The sequence below is a fragment of the Antennarius striatus genome, chromosome 16, assembly GCF_040054535.1.
Source record: "Antennarius striatus isolate MH-2024 chromosome 16, ASM4005453v1, whole genome shotgun sequence".
Taxonomy (NCBI): Eukaryota; Metazoa; Chordata; class Actinopteri; order Lophiiformes; family Antennariidae; genus Antennarius; species Antennarius striatus.
In genome coordinates this window covers 14,180,485-14,199,409 of record NC_090791.1, presented here as the reverse complement: position 1 = coordinate 14,199,409, position 18,925 = coordinate 14,180,485, and the positions used below count along the sequence as shown (strand labels likewise).

At 41.1% G+C, this 18,925-nt stretch overlaps 1 protein-coding gene across 4 annotated transcripts in view; it reads right to left on the bottom strand.

The window, feature by feature from the left end:
- The window catches only part of sdk2a (sidekick cell adhesion molecule 2a), an 86,850-nt gene extending 69,076 nt beyond the window's left edge, over positions 1 to 17,774 (bottom strand). For all 4 annotated transcript variants that reach the window (XM_068337886.1, XM_068337888.1, XM_068337887.1 and 1 more), the window contains exon 1: positions 17,525 to 17,774. In XM_068337886.1, coding sequence (XP_068193987.1) covers positions 17,525 to 17,669 — 145 coding nt within the window. In that variant the 5' untranslated portion in view covers positions 17,670 to 17,774. The remainder of the gene's footprint in view (positions 1 to 17,524) is intronic.
- Positions 17,775 to 18,925: the final 1,151 nt, after the last annotated feature.

Genomic DNA, 18,925 nt, shown 5'->3' with positions numbered 1-18,925 from the left:
GAGAGCATTAAAAGGTTAGCTCAGGAGATTTAAAGCCATTGATGTCTATGACGGGACAACACCCCTTCACCTCCTTCCCTCGAGCACACATCGCACTAACATGTTGTACACATTTCAGCACGTTTTTATCAACACAACACCCACAGCAACAACTTGGAGCCACCATGCATCGCTCTCAGATCTTTAATCATGTCCCTGGAAGTCCCAGCAAATTACTGCCTTGTGATGGTAATCGATAAAGCGATAAATGCATCCAGGGACTGCAGCTGCTGGAGCAGAGAAATACTACTGTGGCCACTGGTTGAGTGTTTCTTCCTCATAATCTGATCCCTCTCTTTCAAAGAGTAAGAAAAGAGGACTCCTCTTCCACGCAGAGGATGCAAAACGCGAGGAGCGATGCTCCTTCATACTCTGTACCTACTGGAGGAGGTGCAGTGGAGTCATCGGTGAAGGTCAATCAATACTACAAGGCAGATAGACCAATACAGTCATATTATAATCTGCAGATTCAACTCTCCCCATCCCACTCCCGTGGGTTCATACACTCCATGGTCCCTGGTTACCATATTCATAACTTGATCTAAGCCTCTCCCTCCCTCCATCTTACCCATACCCACTCCTCCGACACCCTCTCCTCACCGACTCCTTCCTCATCAGGCAAGAAAATCCAATATGATCATTCCTCTTCAAAAGGCACCACTATTAGTCACATAATGAATATTCAGTTAATGTAGCAGAGAGAACTGTGAGTAACCGCGATGAGCGATAGGAAGCAATGAAAGGTGAGACTCTTAAGCTCAGGCTGAAATGCAAAAAGGCAAAAGAATGTGCAACAGTATGTCACTTTACAGACTTTCTCGCCAAATTACACAAAACATTAATTATTGCAAATACCTCATTACCACGAATGAGCAGCCCTGTGGCATTTTACAACATGATTGTAGATTTACCTCATCAGAGTCCTATGCATCATTTATAGCTCATTAATATTTCCAGTGATGAATCATTGATCATGGCTCTATTATGAAATACTTCCTAAAATCTCATGTCCCTGATGCGACCTCCGCTGGAAAATCATTTGGCTAAGGCATGAAAAGCAGCAGAGCACTCATGGCTTTAACTTTAACTCCATTTCTAAGGACTTGTCAGTCTGAAGTCTGGAGCCGCCATGCACCTTCTCCACTGGGATTTAAATGTGTTTTCTCATGCAGACACGATAGCCACTTTCCAATTTCAACTTCATCTTAAACCACCAATTTCAGCTACTGCACCGGTGATTGAAATATGATACCCTGCATATATACAGGCCATTACAGTGAATACAAGGCCCCAGCTGCTGTATCTGCCATGGCAAGTGAGAGGAGACGAAACAACAGAGATCAAGTACAGCCGGAACACATTTCTATTTATTTATTATTCAATAACGTTGAATTGGCCCCTGACCCAAAGCAGAGGACCACGCCAAATAACTCTCAGAAGAAAATGGCAGCATTGCTGAATCAGGAGGAAATCAAACAAATTCTCTCGGGCTCAATGGTACCAGAGTTCAAATCTGACATGATTTGATGAGTCTCTCCTCTGGGCAAAATTGTTGGTTTTTTTTGCTGTTTTGAGTCAAAAGCACAGATAGTCACTCGCCAGGACAGCAGCACAAGCACAAACATGGCAACATACAAATAACAATTAACTAAATGAGTCATCCCATTAAGCAGCATCTTTATGAGCATCATTGAGGGGATGAGTATATTTCTGAGCTTTTGCATATGTTGTCTCCCCTCCTGTTTTTGTGTTCAAACCCATAAACCAACATGTTTTTTCAGGGGCAACACGCAGAGCTTTTATCTACCTTTTATGTCTCTCCAATTTCCAAAAGAATAGTTTGATGGGAAGGTACTTCTAACCTAATTTCAGCTGGATAAAAAAAAGACTATAAAACAGTAGCTGTTCAAGTGCAAAATAAATGTATTGAGTATCATAGACAGCACAGACACCAGGAAATGGTGAGGCAAGCGGTGAGTAGCGGGGAGACCAAACACTCCTAACATAATGTTGTCTGCAGCTTTTCAAGGTTGTTTCTGCTGTTAATTAGTTCAGTTTGATGGCTTGCATCCATGGGTGCAGTCTAACCCAGTTAAGTCAGATGCTCAATGAGTTTTCTCTGGGCCTTAAATACTGAGTCGCTGCTCTACAGGAATCCTGAGTCAAGGTTAGCACCATAGTGTCAGTCAAGTCCAATGTCCAGCGCTCACAGTCTGCCATTCTCCTCAAGCGTCTGCCAGAGAACACTCACCAAGGTTACGTCTGTCTGAGCCAATGAGCATGCTGCTCATCTCAATCAAAGTCCTTCATAAATCTTTGAAGGGATTGGTCCTGTCTGTGCTTGGAAAAATAAACACATTAACTTTTGGGGAAAAATTGAGAAAGCAGAAGAAACGGTCATGCTGTTGCATCTAAACTGAACAGCATGACAAGAAACAGCTCAGATTATTAAGCCGTAACCAATCAAATAAACATTTTCAATTAATCAAATAAAATGGTCAACTTAAGGGATTAATGTATTTGCATATTCCTGTTTGCCATGTCTCTCATCCATGTAAAAAAAAAAAAAAAGAACCAGCCAATGATAATAAATGTGTCAATCACAGAGATCTTGTTTAGGTCAAGGCTTTTGATGTTGATGAATAGAGAAATTAAATGTATGTTTAGAAAGACAATCCTATATAAATTTTTACTAGTCGAGAAGGGGGAAAAAAAGCTTTGCAAATTATGGTACGCTCAAAAAGCAGTGCAAAAAATGAAAACCATAGGATTAAAATTGTCTCCCCTAGTTTACTGTACAAAATATGAACAAAAATGATTTTCCTTTAATATCGGTTAATAATAAATGGCTTGAACGTAATGACTGTGTTTAAATGGCTGACAACTGCTACAGATAGAGAAAAATGACCTAAAGTTTGTCTGATATGAATGAATTATGCAATAATGAGAATAGATTACCGCACATTGTGCTCACCAGAAATGGTGGTAGACTGAATTTTCTGTTTTTCACGAAATTATATCTAACAGTATGACACCTGTGGATTTGAAAATACAGGAAAAATATAATTTCATGCCACCCACCTGCTCGATATTTCAAACATAATATGAATGATCTTTTTGCTGTGACATCATGCGCAAGTTGAGCAATTAGCCATGATGGATACTGACATAATTGTAGTCTCATGGAGGTGAAAAACCACTTTGATGCATCAGAATATTTGTGTTGAGCGAGTAAAGAGTATCACAAGATGACAAGATTGTCACATTTAAATGCTGGAGCCTCTCTGAATGTCATCGTGCTGGGGCATTTGTCTGTGTGAAATGTGTGAGTGTGTGTATTTGTGTGTATGTGTGGTGGTGGTGGGGGGGCTTGTTTGTCTGATCCCTGCAACATCTTCCATCTCCAGGGGCAGCGGCTCCCCGTCTCATCAACCATGCCCAGCCAATGTGACTGTCACTCCCAATCTGCACTGAGAGGGGAGCCCGTGTCTATTTTTATAGATGTATTCATATTCATTAGCCCTGAGTGTCATTCATAGCAGCAGTTCTTTAATGCTGTGCGCAACCATCAGAGGCTGCAGGAGCCTGCCTCCTCTCATCTCACAAATTAATAACACAGGCAATCACTGCAAAGGTGCCTACTGTCAAAAAACAATGGCTCCTGATTTTCATCAACAGTGCGCAGTTCCTCATTTCCACATGACACACACAAAAACACTCATCAGTAGTTGCCCCTTGGGGGAATCTCAATAAAAATGCCATTGTACCAGCCTTTGAAATATGAAAACATTAATTTAAGTGAGAATTAATTACAACCTTTTTTTTCCTTAGACCCACCGCAATATTCCGCCTCATAACATCTCAGTGGCAGCCGGTTAATTGTGCAGAATAACTGGTGTGAACGTCGGCTGCTAATGAGAGCAATTAGACATCAGTCTCACACGAGATTTAGCTTCACCCACACTCGCTCAGACAGCGCGCACTGTCGTGATTGGCCTGTATATGTTACGTAAACCTCATGATGAACTAATTCTACGGAATCGACCGGAAAACAAAATACGAGGCTTTCTCCAAGAGTTGAATCCACTCTTCCAGTAAGACTGACGTGTCTATAGCGTCTTCACGCATGAATGTTTCTATTCTTTTATGGCACCATTTTGAACCCCGAGCCTCTCAAGTAATGGAAGTGAACCACCTCCCACAGCATTGCCATATTTTTTTTATGGCTATTGTTTCTGCTCCACCCCACTTTAAATGAAGAGCACAATGCATTCCCTGCTACCCCACCATGCTTCACGCCGGACAGCATTAATAAAACAAGCTCTCAGTGATGCAAAGTGCGATGCCACATTGGGCTCCGAGCAGCGGTGTGATTAAAGCTTTTAAACACCGCCACCCTTTGAGTTTGCATATGTCAGCTCTGCAGGCTGCGTTTGTAAGAGCGCTGGTGGGGTACATGTTCTCGCTGCAGTTTACCTTGTCTCTTTTTCTCTTTTTCCACCACTCCTCACAAAAGCAGAGGGAGCAAGAAAAATTGCTGGGTCCACTCTAACATGGAGATGCTATAATGGGAGCGTCAACAATAAAGTCGAAGCATCCAAAGCAGGGGCCCACTGAGGAGGATAATCACTGTGCTATGGTGATTGCATTCATTGACCGGGTAAAATAGCTGGACTTCTTATTATGTTTGTACACCACGCAAACCCAGTTAAGTTCTTTCCATTCTGTTCCTTGCGTCACACAATTTTCGTCACCAGATTTTCTTTTCAATATTCACTGAAGCATTTGAAACTACTGTACCGGTGTGATACGCACTCCAAGAATACACTTCCAATTGGATATTTCTCCTTACAGCTCCTTTATAGTATCTAATGACGCCGACCCCTTGAGTGGTTACTGTAGACATAAAGATTTTTAATTGAATTTCACAGAATTAAACTTTGGCCAGAGTAACTTCATTAAACTGATATAATCCCACTGACTCGTACTATTTTTGCCCCCATAGGCATAGAATATGTCCAGCATTTCTGCCATTAGATATGCACTGAAATATTTCCTTTAAAAGAAAAAAAAGAAAATTACTTTTTGAAAGCTCCACTTAATTGCTGAATTAAAAATAATGGATTAGCCAGAAGCCTCTGCCACAACAACACACGACAGGGCAGTGTGTGCTATTGTATGTCCACCTTGCCTTTGTTTAATGCAAGTCAGTCATCATGAATCAGTGTTGAGCACAGCCATCATACCTGATTCACATGTGATGGAGATTCGATTTGGCTTGATTCTCTTGGGTAAAGCTGTGCCCAAGCTTTGAGCGTGTTCACATATAGGCAGTATCTCCATAGTGGGAACACTGGGGCTAACATTGTCAAAAGTCGTTCTGGTGCAATACACTATCTCCCTTCCCAACTGGGGATGCTTGGGCTTATTTGTTGACGTACATCTCTCTGACTCTGAGACAAGCAGAGACAGTGACCAAGGCATTAGGGAAACAACGGTCCCCTGAAGAATTAAACAGGCGGCGACTCCAGTCCCTCTGACAGGAAACCTCACTCAGATCACAGAAGGATGTGCTGATTGTGTCTGACATGTGCATCCCTTTTCCCTCAGAAGCAATGTCTTTGTTTTGTCTGGATCAGTTGTGCATAGGCATTTGTATTTCTGTGCAGACTTTGTGTGTGTGTGTGTGTGTGTGTGTGTGGTGTGTGTGTGTGTGTATGTGTGTGTGTGTGTGTGTGTGTGTGAGTGTGTGTGTGTGTGTGTGTGTGTGTGTGTGTGTGCGTGCGTGCGTGCGTGAGTGCGTGCGTGCGTGTGTGTGTTTTCTTCATCCAGCCTGCTCCACTTCTAAAATTGAAACATGACCTTTTCGACAAACGGCCTGTCAGTGAGAATGTAAGAGCTAAAGAGTTTAGAAAAAGGAGTGACTCCAAATTAAACAATTAGGGTACGATAACTACAGATGGATTTTGTCTAATAGGTCGAAACGTGTCACTGAAGTATGGTATGAATATATAAAAAGGGCTAGCAGTGTGAGAAATGGATGGGTTAGTGTTTGGGCTCAAACCGGGCACATTAATCCCTTTGATCCCTCCATTTTACTGTCAGCTGTTTCCCAGCTACTGTTGGATCTGCACAGAATTTTGGATTTGTGCTACTGTAGACCACAGCAATCTCTAGCTCACTGATGCAGCGTTCTCTTTTCTGTGCTTCAATACTCCATCCACCATGCCCCTCCTCTCAATGTCCATAGCAATATTCACTTCTTTTCCTGCACTTCTTCCTTGGTTACTTTACTGCTCATGGCACTGACAGAAACGTAGCAGGGGCAGATGTTAAATCAGAAAGCATTCCACATTCCTGACAGAGGACCGTTGGGACAAGACACCCAAAATCTGAATCAGATATTGACAATTCACACACTATTGCTGTGCCCCATTTCCATTAGTTGTGCTGAAAACAGTATTGAAATACAAGTTTGAAAAGTCCGCTAATCTGCAAATGGTGTGTATGTGTAGATTCAAGTGTTCATTGTTTGAGCATTATTTTGCATGCACACTTTGGCTGCCTGCATGTTTATGCATCTGTTAAAATCAACATAACAGGCATCTGTGTCTGTGAAGGATCTCTTTTGTCTTTTGTCTGTGTTGCTTGCTTTCAGAGCTGCAGGTCCAAACACACACACTTCACTTTAAATACGTGACAAACTCTTCCAAACTGACCCATTCAAGGCAGAACACAACAGACTCGATTTGCGTTTTGGCAAATTGCTGCTTCATTGTCAAACAGTGGCTCTCATTTGCACTGCATCTATTAATCCTGCAAGCATGTTAAAGTGGAGGGGATACCACTTGTCGATCAGTTTTCAGATTTGAATAGGAGCTCCGATGCTATAATGATTTTGGTACGTATTGTGTCCCACATTTGTTTCATTAAAGCAGTGAAGCTCTGGGATCACCTATTCTTTTGAAGCCTTTGTTCATTGTTTATGTTTCTATCGAGTGCTTTAATTTTACCAGTCAGTTATTTGTGAGCACAGAAACATTTTCAATGCAAATTCAAAATGATGTCAAATTATTTCTGATGACACTCATTGTGCTCTAACTGTATTAAAATGGCTACACACATTAACTTTTCGGGTCACAAAAGGGCCGCCTCATAAAACTGTAAAAAGAATGTAATACAGATTTTTTTTTCTTTCAATGCATCAGATCTTTTCCATGACTTCAGACGTATTCATAGATATAAAGGTTTGTTTTTTTTATTATATACAGTATGTTTCTATGGAATTTCCCATTTGAACTGTCACAGGTATGTGACGGAGATGGCCGAAGTGGTCTCTACTGCTCCGTCGCAAGAACCCTGTTTTTCTTCCAATAGGAAAAACAGAAAATATAGAATATTTCCAAGTTAGTGCACAGTTTAATACTTCTGATAAAGATATTACAACTATTGGATGAAGGTTTTTGCAGGTGTGTAAACACAGACAGTGGGTCTGTGTCTGGGTTGTGAGGTGATTTTGGGGTCATTGTCTTGCTGCAGACAGTGAAGATCATGTTTCATTATAACATGTCATAATTATTGTATATAGTAATATATATCATATACATATATAAATATGAAAGTAAATAAATAAAGATATATGTATATAAATATATATACATATATAAGAAAACCATATTTATAATATATATATATTTCTTATAGCATATGAAAAATATGTGGTTATAATGGGAGTCAATTGGACCATTTTTGACCATTACAGGTATTGTGTGTACACAGTGAAAATCTCCTATTTTATACACTTCCAATGACAGGCATTAAGGAATTTAGAAAATAAAGATGAAAGAAAATTACTGGCAAAATTTCATGTATTTAGCCTTTTAACTGACTGATTTATTGGGAGAGCAACACATAAAAACAACAAAAATGTCACTTTTGGGCCCAAACAGTCCCCACGGGTAAACGGTGACATAAAAAAACAGCCACCAAATTAACTGAATTCAAATCTGTGTTAGTACAGTATCTGCCAATATTTCTTGACAATAAATTTGCCTCAAGAGGGTAGGCAGCGTAGGACAAAGGCTTTATCAGGACTATTCTCAAGGTTGAGTACGGCCATATGCTTTCAGTCTCATACCTGCAGCGCTTTTGTGGCTCCTGTTCAGGCGGTATGATTTGGGACTCCAGATGTGACATAAGCCATGGAGCAGGAGCCTGCGGTACTGCTGTCAGCTCCTATCAACTTCGTAAATGACACTCCGCTGATGTTTGAGGCAAGGACAGCGATCAAAGATGTGTGTACTTTAAAGTTCTGCTGCGCCGTGGTGACAGTCAGCTCTCTCCTGCCATGTACACCAGACAGGAATGCCTCATCAGCAAACACAAACACACTGCTGGACGAGAGAGTTGGTAAGAACATGTTAACATTCATCTTAGTTGATGTCTCGCCGTGTTTTCTGCTTTAAAATCTTCTCTGGCATTGTGATATCTCTGTTACGAGCTATTTATTTACAATGAAGGTGAAATCCTGTCAAAAGGTGACAGGAGTGTGAAGGGGTTGTTGTTGAGATCATTCCGTCTTGGGGAATGGGTAGAATGCAAGTGTTGGGAGATCAAAATGATTTCAAGAGTGAATTGGAATCCCATGTGAGTAAGAATAGGACAACGGAAGGGAGAGTCAGCTCTGGTCCCAATCAATACTGAGAACAAGGCATTGAGATGCTGCTTCAGGCATATCACCTGGCACCCTAGTGGGACTGGTAGGCGTGGCGCCAAGACTTAGCTCAATAACAAACTGAGACCTGTAGATGGGGAGCACGAAGGTGCCATCATTTCAAATTAGACTCTGATAATAGACACATGCCATGTGTGGTGTTTACACCAAAAAAGCACTTTGGTAGAGGTTCATCAAATAGAATAAATCATTCTGATAGAACAAACGGGCAGCAAAGACTAAGGGAAGGCTGTAAGTATGAAGGATGAAGTAAGGTAACAAACCCATCCAGGAAACATTAGGAGTAGCTTTGTTGTACTGATTGGAGGTGGACATGTTTTACCCAGGTTGTTTTCATGGTTACTTAATTTGCAAAGGTAGAGCTACACTCTATAGAAAATGATCTTAAATGTCCTTTATATGTCTGAGATGTGCTGTGTTTTGTATATGTGTGTAGCTGCAATCGTCCAAATGTTTTAAACATATTTAGATGGACTATAATATGTATTGTAATCTGCTGCAATGAGGAATTAGGGCCACTGAAGGTTTCAAAATTAATTTCAAAAATTTCTTTTCAATATATCTCCATTTAAAATAATGCTTGTAACTCTGGGCAACAAGCCCTTTCTTCTTTTCCATGAAATACAATCTGTTTATGTCCACAGTCGGTCTTATACATAACAAGATGTGGTTTCTGTAGTATTAACATGTCTTAGCAACACAGAGCTTTTTTCCGAACACGTTTATAGCTATAATATCAAACATTATTTCAATTTTCCTATCTTTCTTTTACTTTTTTTTCATACGTTTTGCTTTTACCTTACAATAGTCCTTTACATCATTGCACTTTTTATCTCAGTCGCATTGTAAATTGCCAACTGAAGAATAGTCCAAATAAGAAAAGGAGATCATGTTTTCATTGGCATCTATTAGCGTGTTTGTTTGTTTGTCTGTTAGCAGGAGCACACAAAAACTACTATTTTTGTGATACTTGGTGGGTGAGCTGGACATGTAGCAGGAAATAATCAGTTACATCTTGGAGTGGATCCAGATTACGTAGAGGAGTCACGGATAGAAAGACTGAAAAGAGAGTTTTTTTGGCATTTTTGTCAATAATGCATAAACTACTCAATGAGTTACCATAAAATTGCGTAGAAGGGTTGGGGATGTGCTGAGAGAGAAGCCATCAAATATTGGAGTGAATCCAGAAAAGTGGGCTGAACCCCCCCTCCCCTCCCCCTTCCCCAATGTTTAACACTAGCACTTTTTTTCCAGCAATTTTAGCAATTGTTCACAAACTGTTTGATGGATTTTCAGAAAACTTTCTACGTTAGGTTAGGTTCGGTTTGTAATTGTAATTTAGATTACAGTTTAATTTAATTAAAAGGGATGACATTTGGTGGAAGTACAGTATGTGCTCTAATAAATGCCCTTCTAGTTCCACATTCTACTGGGAAGAAAAATAGAGAATGAGTCATTCCAAATAAAATAAAAAATAGTCCTGCCTGTACTGTCAAGGATGTTCAGTCAATAATCAGATAATATCTTATGAACCAATGCCATACAGTTAAACACTAGTTTCCTTGATGAACAAGAGTTAAATCATTCAGTCATTTATCTTCTTGACCATTTCTTCCACTTTTGTGGGTCATGGGGGAGCCTATCCCAGATGATTTATGGGCGAGAGGCGGGGGACACTCCGAGCAGTGCACTGTAGAGCCACATGAAAGACAAGCAACCACTAAACTGCCTGCTTTTGGAGGTGTGGGGGAACCCAGAGAACCTAGGGAGAATCCAAAAAAATTCTGGTCCTCCGAAATCTGATGCTTTTTTTTCCTCCTTATTTTTTTGTGGGTCTATTGCACATCTGAGTCTCTTTTCTTTTCTTTCCCATGTTTCTACATTGAGTAGGAAAACAATATTGACAGGTCAATCCACATTACTGCGCAGAAATTTGCTGGCGATAGAGAGACATAAACAAGTGTTTCGACGAGCTTGTCTGAAGTGCAGAATGTGACTTCATTCATGTGAAAGTACAAAGAAAAATGGATTGGTGCTACCAATTGTTTTTACTAGGAAAAGGTGAAAACAACACGAGCCCACCATCCCCTAACACAGCTTCTCCATTTCTCTATTTCTTTGCTTTTTTGCCATTTTATTCACAACACAAGAATACACTCACCCGTCCCCAGGAGGGGCATGCTGAATGAGAGCAGAGATTCAGTGCACACATTATGCGGTAAAAAAGCCTTGTTTCTCCACACAGTTTTCCTTGAGTTGCATTTGTGTTGTTTAAATGTTTACACGGAACAGCTTGGGGGCTATAGGGTCCAAGAATACCGCCTTTTACAATCCCTCTTTTCCACGGATGAAAGAAATGACAACCATTTCAATGCTTCTCAAATCTGTTAGAACGATGCTCTGATGAAGTAGCACGAACACCATCTTTGCTCCCTAGTCAAAAATGATTTTTTATACAAATAGTATTGTTCCCTATCCAAGGTCATTACCACTTTCAATTTCTGCCACAGCTCATGGGCCTTTCTGAGAAATTTCTTTTTGTTTTTGATTGCTGAGGAGGTGCCTTGTGGTCTTGTATCAGATTGATTAGACTTTTAGCCAGGAGACTTAATGTGTGAAGAAATCGCCTGTCTCCCCCCCGCAGCACTTCTATGCTCATCCTAATCAGTAAACAAGGAGAAACAAAAGGAACAAATAGACTCCAAGCTTTGTGATTAAAATTGGCCCCCAAAGACGGACATGCTTCATCAGTCATTGTTGCTATTTTTGAAAACTCCTACTTGAACATCCCATACCTCCAAACTATATTTCTCACCCTCTGAAACAAATAATTGCTGTCTGTAGGTAGAGAAGAATCATTCTTTCAGATGGCCTTACTCCCATGTTTAGTGTTAATTCAGTTAGGAAAGTGTGATCAAGAATGTCACTAGCTTTTCTTTCCTGACTAAAATGAGAGGAAATCAAGAAAACCCTTTTTTTGTTGGACACTACCAAAGACTAACCCTACACACAATATCACTGACAGAAAAATATGAGATTGAAATATGTATATCTTTACTTTTAATCCATAAAACTTTCACCAAAACCTATTGTAGTCACTGGATGGAGGGAGCCACAGTTTCCCTTTCCATGTTATAGCAGATGAAATCCTGGGCCCTCAGGGTCAATGTACGCTTAGCCAGCACAGCTGAAGGATGGTGACCTGACCCTGGATAGAATAAAAGCCCGTGCGAACTATGGTGAGGTCCTGCCGTGTCAGTTGGCCGACTGTCCTGGTTATAGGTCAAACCAGCAGCTGGTTCGCTTCAAATGATCGGAGGTCTTGGGGCCAAAAGATCTCAACTTATTATCAAACTTGAAATGAGTAAAGAGACTTTCACTGTCAGGTTAAAAATAAATTCACAAATCGGGACGTGTTCCATGTCTGGAAGTCATCCTCAAATTGGCATCATCACATCAGATGCTTCCTGCAAAGCTGCCTTCTAAAACCCACAGCCTGATTTTCAACAGCTAAGATCAGATAAATCTGATGTGAAACAAGTGAAATAAGATATTAATGACCAAAAGAAAAACAGTCTTTTGGTAAAATATTGATAGAAATATTTAAAAAATAATGTGACGCTTTCCAAAGAAGAAAATGTTCAACACTGAAGTGACTGAAACCCCAGACTTGTAGCTAATTAAATCTAAAATGAATCAGGATAATGTTGACAAAATACAAAAAACTACAACTCATAAAAAAATAACAAAAAAACACAAAAAAAGCACACACAATGAACACTGGTTGTGCCATACCTTAGCTGGTCTCAAAACTATTATTAAAAATAACCAGGCTTGTGTTACTGCGCCCCCACTTTAGCTCATGAAAATCTCAACACGAACTCACACCATAACAATAAGTATTTAACACCGGCGCAGCAAAATTAAACTCCTACAGTTTCATTCAAGCACCATAATATGGCAGCATGACAAACACACAGTGGTAGATAGGACTCTTTGCCCCATGAAAATGGCCATTACCATAGCCCTTTGGGCAAATGGCAATTACTGGGCAAGGGGTGAATGCCAAAACCCTGTGGAACAAGTTAATTTGATTACATTTCCATTATGAATTATAAACACAGTTTTGCTGCTCGACTGAGCCAATTAAAAGCATCCTGAAGCTAAAAAACACTGACAGTAAAGCGGCCCCATTGTTCCTCAAAAATAACGTAGATCAAATCCTTTGTTACCCTGAAATGGTTTTTGAAGCACAGAGCATTTTCTGAAACATTTTGTTTATCATTCAATTATTGCAAATGTCGCTGCCAGTGAGCAGCTAATTTAGCTGTGATATGTTTCATCTCGGTGAATAAGTATCCTGTGGCAACATGAATAAACATGTGTAGACAGCTTTTGACAGCCAGAGAAAAAAGGGAAAAAAAAACAGCCAACCAGTTAAGACACAAGAGGCAGAAACACGGGGAGGCTGCAGCCGCTTTTCACCTGAGGCTGTGTGACCCACGAGCCATTCTTTCCAAGCTTGAGGCCCCTTGTGAAGAAAACAAGCATTTAGTCCAATTTTCAGCACATATCTGTCAGTTCTCTGGAGCAGCCGACATGTTTAATCGTCAACATTCCTGCATAAAAGGCGATCATAAGTGTGCACTGTGTGTGACTGGAGGGACACGCTGATATCGTCACGTTTGGCTCAGGACTTTGATTGTGTGTGTGTGTGTGTGTGTGTGTGTGTGTGTGTGTGCGCAGCTTGGTTCCAGTGTGCGTCCATTTGCGTGTTTGCGTAGCACCAACTGTTTCCATTATATCCTTGTGGTTGTTTAGACAATGTGTGACCTGACTTTAAGAAGTCTGTCACACACTTAACAATAACCAAACACAATTTGAGTCCACTTATCCTCCATGTAGACTAGTCGGGCCTAGACTTATGCCCAATTCCAGTTCCTCTTTTCAACTCATTTTCAAGCATCCCTCACTTTGACTTCTCCTCCAGTTACTGTCGACAGGATTACGAGGGGCGGTTAGTTGAAATTGTTAGCTAAGAAAATAATTATCAAAGACATTTTTACATTTGAAAACAAATACAACAGTTGGGTCAGTCACTCTTACAGCAGGTTGTCAGCAGATTTATTTTCTGCTGGATTAAGATGTTTGGTTTGCACAGGCATCCCTTGAAAACATGCAAATATTATAGTTCCACACAAACTTGTTGCTGCTGCCATTATCAACTAGTGACATATCTGACCTAATTTACTGAACGAACAACAATGTAGGCAATGTAAAAAAACAACAACATTTTTACTGTCCAAAACTGCGAGAGGATTGAGTGTGGCTCAACACTTAAATAGAGATTACCTTACAACAATCCAGTTACACATTTACAGGATTTGCTTCAATATTTATTACATATCCTGACAAAGGTTTCACATTTTTGCATGGTTATTTGCAACCATATACTGGATAACATCTAAGGACTTCTTTTACCAGAATGGAAGCCATCATTCATTTATATTATTTATAGTTTTCTACCACTACCTTTGAACCACACTTTGAAGGGCTGTCTGAAGGGCTGGATGACCATACACCTCCATCCCCTAAAGAATCAGGACACACTACCCTACCTTTGTACCAGTGCACTGAACATCGCTGGAACAGAGGTAGTTTTAGTTTGAAGAGAAAAAAAAAAATGTTGCTCAAAATATTGTTTGCCGTTAGAGACAGCTTGACAGACTGACTTGTTTCACCATCCCAGAATGAAACCAGCGCTAAGAGTTGCTGGAGCCAGCTACTCATGTCAGGCCTCAACCAGGTGAGGCACAAGGAAAAAAAACACAACAAAAACACACTCAGCAAACTTCCTCGAAAAAAAAAAAAAAAAAAAGTCTCATGACAAGAACAGCAACAGATGGCAAGATGTAAAAGAAAAAAACCAAAAAGACAAGAAAAAGCTTCGCAAGGAACACAACAAAAAAAAGTTGTTATTTGAATGTTTCAGGTTTAAGTAAACACATTGATTCCATGAACATTAATAGCATAGTGTACAGTAGAATATAATACTTTTATGAACACATTTTGAGGGATTTTCAGTATTGAAAACAGCCAAGACAAAATTGAGTCATATTTTTTGTCAATATCACACAACCCTTGTACCAACACACAAGATGGATTAAGCCTTGTGTCACTGATGACAGGCTGCTGTAAATGTTGCTGCATGCAATCAGCTCATCATCACTCTTCATTGGAAAAACGAGATGCCTTTGATTCTATTTAAACTGTACTACATTTCTCTTGTGTCGTCCTGCACACATCGACTGGTTGCATGCAGTGGTGTGTGTGTGTGTGTGTGTGTGTGTGTGTGTGTGTATACCCATGTGATAGTTGTAGATGAATTATGATCTGATGCCTGTATTAAAGCGGGGAGTTTTAATCACACAAGGATTCAGAGTGTTTTAAACAAGTGTTTTTTTGGAAACATGATGGATTATCACAAGATTTAAAGATTTGGGAATGGGTGACAGCTGTCAAGCGACATAATAATGTACGTCCAGAAAATTATAGCAGCTGCTGTTTGGCAGAATGTCAATGCTGCTATCTAGATTATAGCTCAATAGAGAATGATACACAGAAGGAAGCAAAGATAGACGCACGCAACAAGATGCAAATAGACACACATCTCCCAAGATGCACAGGTAGATTTCAGCGGCAGAGGCTTTGAGAAAGGGCTGGAATGCACAGAGACTACTGAAATGTGAAGAAACACATCTCCTCACCACTGCTGGCATGTTATTATCATGATGGGGTCGAAATGAATCACAAAATGGCATACTGAGAGCAGCCTATGGCAGGAGAGGTGCTCCCTTGTGGCCTCTATCAGGTATCCTCTTGTGCATTAGAGCAGCCGGCAGCATCAAACCCAGCAGGAGCCTGAGCAAGAACCTGCTGAAAAACAAGTACATGCAACCTCCAGGGTTGAGGGGGGGGGGGTCTTCTGTGCGTGTGTGCCGCTTAATTCACAACATCCTCAGAGGTCATAGATTCTCAGAGAATGAATACAACACCTCTTTATGCACGGGCACATCTGCACTAACAGTCATCTGCAAATAGTGGCACCTGATGAGGATGAGATCTGCCTCCTACTTCAGAAGAACAACCCCCCCCTCCTCTTGGCTTGTCAGAAGACCCCCCACCCCCACAACAACTGCAAATCCATTTTCTTGAAAGGACGTAAAGCAGGGGATTGTGCACCATAGAGGAGGTCCTTCTCCATTGAAAGAGCAGGCAGACAGTGGGGGCGCATCCATCACCAATGCTAATGTGCAGCCGGGAACATTCAAGGGGCCTGAATACCAACTGCAATGATGAGAAAGAGGTCTGTTTGGGGAGGAAAGGTGAGACACTATGAAGTAGCCTTGAAGCACTCACCAGCTCCTCGCTGACTTCAGGTATATCAGCTCATGAAAAAGATGGCAACAACAGCCAGAGGAACTGTGCCCTGCATAATAAGACATGCCTGACACTCTTTTCAGTTAAGGTTGGGAGCACTTTAGAGAAATGCGACCCATTCAAAGACAAACAAGGCAACGGATTATGCTGCTTTTAGCACTTTGGTGCACTAAGCATTCTGATTATAAGACTGGAGTGCATAAAAATGCCGTTTCTCATATGCTTTCACACGTCTTGAGGTAAACGTCTCAAGGACTTCTATAGCAAATATGAATCATTCTTTTGCAGCTGTGCATCTAAAACCTGTGATCAGAATATAAAGCTTTATGTTATATACCATTTAATATACAGTAAATACATATCAAGCCAAATAATGAAATCTCACCTCCAATAAGCCCACACAATGCGCTTCATCCTTAATCAACTTACCTTCAGCTCTTGAGAACTTACAGTTATGCTTTTCCAATAACAAGATATGAAGGTATAAGTTTGTGCTCTTGCTGGCTTTGTCTTCCACACACCGTCTATAATATAACTAATTACCTTCTCAGTATTCAGCAGGTCATCCATTGACGAATGACTAGTGACAAGACAGAGCAGGTTCTCCGCAATCGTATGATCAATATACACGTTTTATAAGAATCTATGACTGTGCTTGATATGAAAAAGGAAAAACATGCATTTCTGTGAATGAATTCCACCTTGTGTAGATTTCTTTCACACAGCCCAGGAGGGCATAACTGAACATGAGGTAGATGTTAAAGGAATGGCCCTGCTTCACTGTCCCATGATATTCATACAAGTTAATGGCTGGGCTACTTAAAAAGGCCCTCCTTAGTAGGAGGGGTGGCTTCTGTGACAGGCAGAGCAACAATTTGTTCTGAGGTCTGTCTTCAGGTTTCACTGTGGATGAAGAGCATCTTCGACATGAGGATCTTTACAAAAAAAAAAAATTACCATCAAATTATTGATGTGACATGAATGTGAATATGATGGAAATAAGTGACATACACCACCTCTGTCATCTGGTGACAATTTTAACAGCTCACATCATAGGGGCTCAATCACATATCATCAAATATCAGTTTTGCAGGGACAAGCAGTGCTTTTTGAGGGTTACAGAGACAGAATGTGGTGGAGGAAAATTGACAGTTTAAAATGTGAGAATGCACTAAGCGTTATTCGCCTCTTTTCGGTTTATTTGCCACTGTATATTCCTAGCTCTGACTTTTTTTTTTTTTGCGCGCTTCTCAGGTGGCAAAACACCAGAGCAAGTGGAAAAGATGGTATATCCAGAGTTGCACATCTTACCTTGAGCCTGAGCGCTGAGAATATAAGTCGTCGACAGCAGAATCCAATAGGAGACCCACACTTGTCCGACCTGTCCAGTCCGTTCACTTGAAACCGCCACCACCGAGCCCCCGGTGCGCATTCCCCGTCTCCGCGCTGGGTACATGTTGCTTGGTGTCCCCACTCCCCGGGAAAGAGTCCTGGCAGCTTCTGGTCCTGTGCGTCAGCCCCGCTCCTCAGTGGTGTCGAGGTGAATGACTGGTAGACTGTGGTGAGTTAAAGCTGCGCGCTCCGTCAGAGAGCTCCGGGCACGCAGACGGGCAGCCGGTTGTGTGGAAAGCCTGTGGACAAGTCCCGCATGAGCAAGGCGGAGTCAGTCCGATTGAATTTTCTCGGCTGTCAAGTGTGCAAGACCGAATATTGACGCCTTGTATCTTGCCGCTCTGAACCACCCCCCCCCCCCCCCCTGAATGCATCAGAGAGCGATGAGTGAAATAAAAAGAAGGGATTAAAAAAGAAGAAAACCGGCGCGCAGGCACCGGTCTCACACAAGTTTACGCAGCGCATAAAAGACAGTTTTACGCCCAAACCTAACTGTTATATGTCTGGAATAACAAAAGACATATTTTTTTTAATCGATATTATCATCTTAATTGTACGCAGTGAAGGCACTTTACAAAAGTCTGCTGCTTCATTTCATTGCCCCTTGGGCAGGAGGTTGCACTCCTGATCCCAGGAGTGTCGCTGCCTGTACGCGCGCACCGCTTGGAAAGTGTGAATTAAATGTCTCCCTACAGAGCTTTAACAGGAATCTGTTGGATATCGGACTTGTGTTTATGTGAGGCCACCGTCTGTACATTCTAGCATGTTGTTTTATGAATTTGCCACTACATATCAGATGTAGATATAGATACTATAGCAGCGCGCAAAACTAGAGTTCGTCCTCTGTACGCTACTGCCACCACGCGGAGAAAAGTGGTAATAATTTTTTATCTGGACAGCTGATTGATTGCTGTCACATTAAAACCAAAAGCCTGGCTTTTCAAACCTTCCTGCTGACATCTCAATCTTTTTTCAAATGGATGTTTTTAGCCTCAGGGTAAAACATCAAGTGAGTCACGAACTAAAAGTGATCCTGTATGTAAATCTATTCCGTGCTGATCCCAGTCATCCTCCTGCCTGTGGTGACGTTTGAAAGCAGACCTGCAGCACATCAAATCTCACACCTGAGTGTTTTTATCGACACTCAGAAAATAGTTTGGAATCACGTAGAAGAGCAGGCTGTTGTTGTTTGTGAACGCTCATCCCATCGTTGTGCCTCCTGCATCACTAGACAAAAGATAAAAGGCCGGTTTAAGCCCACAGAAATGGTGGCACATCTGTAAGACGACGCTGGTTACATCTGGGCTGTGATGTCAGCTT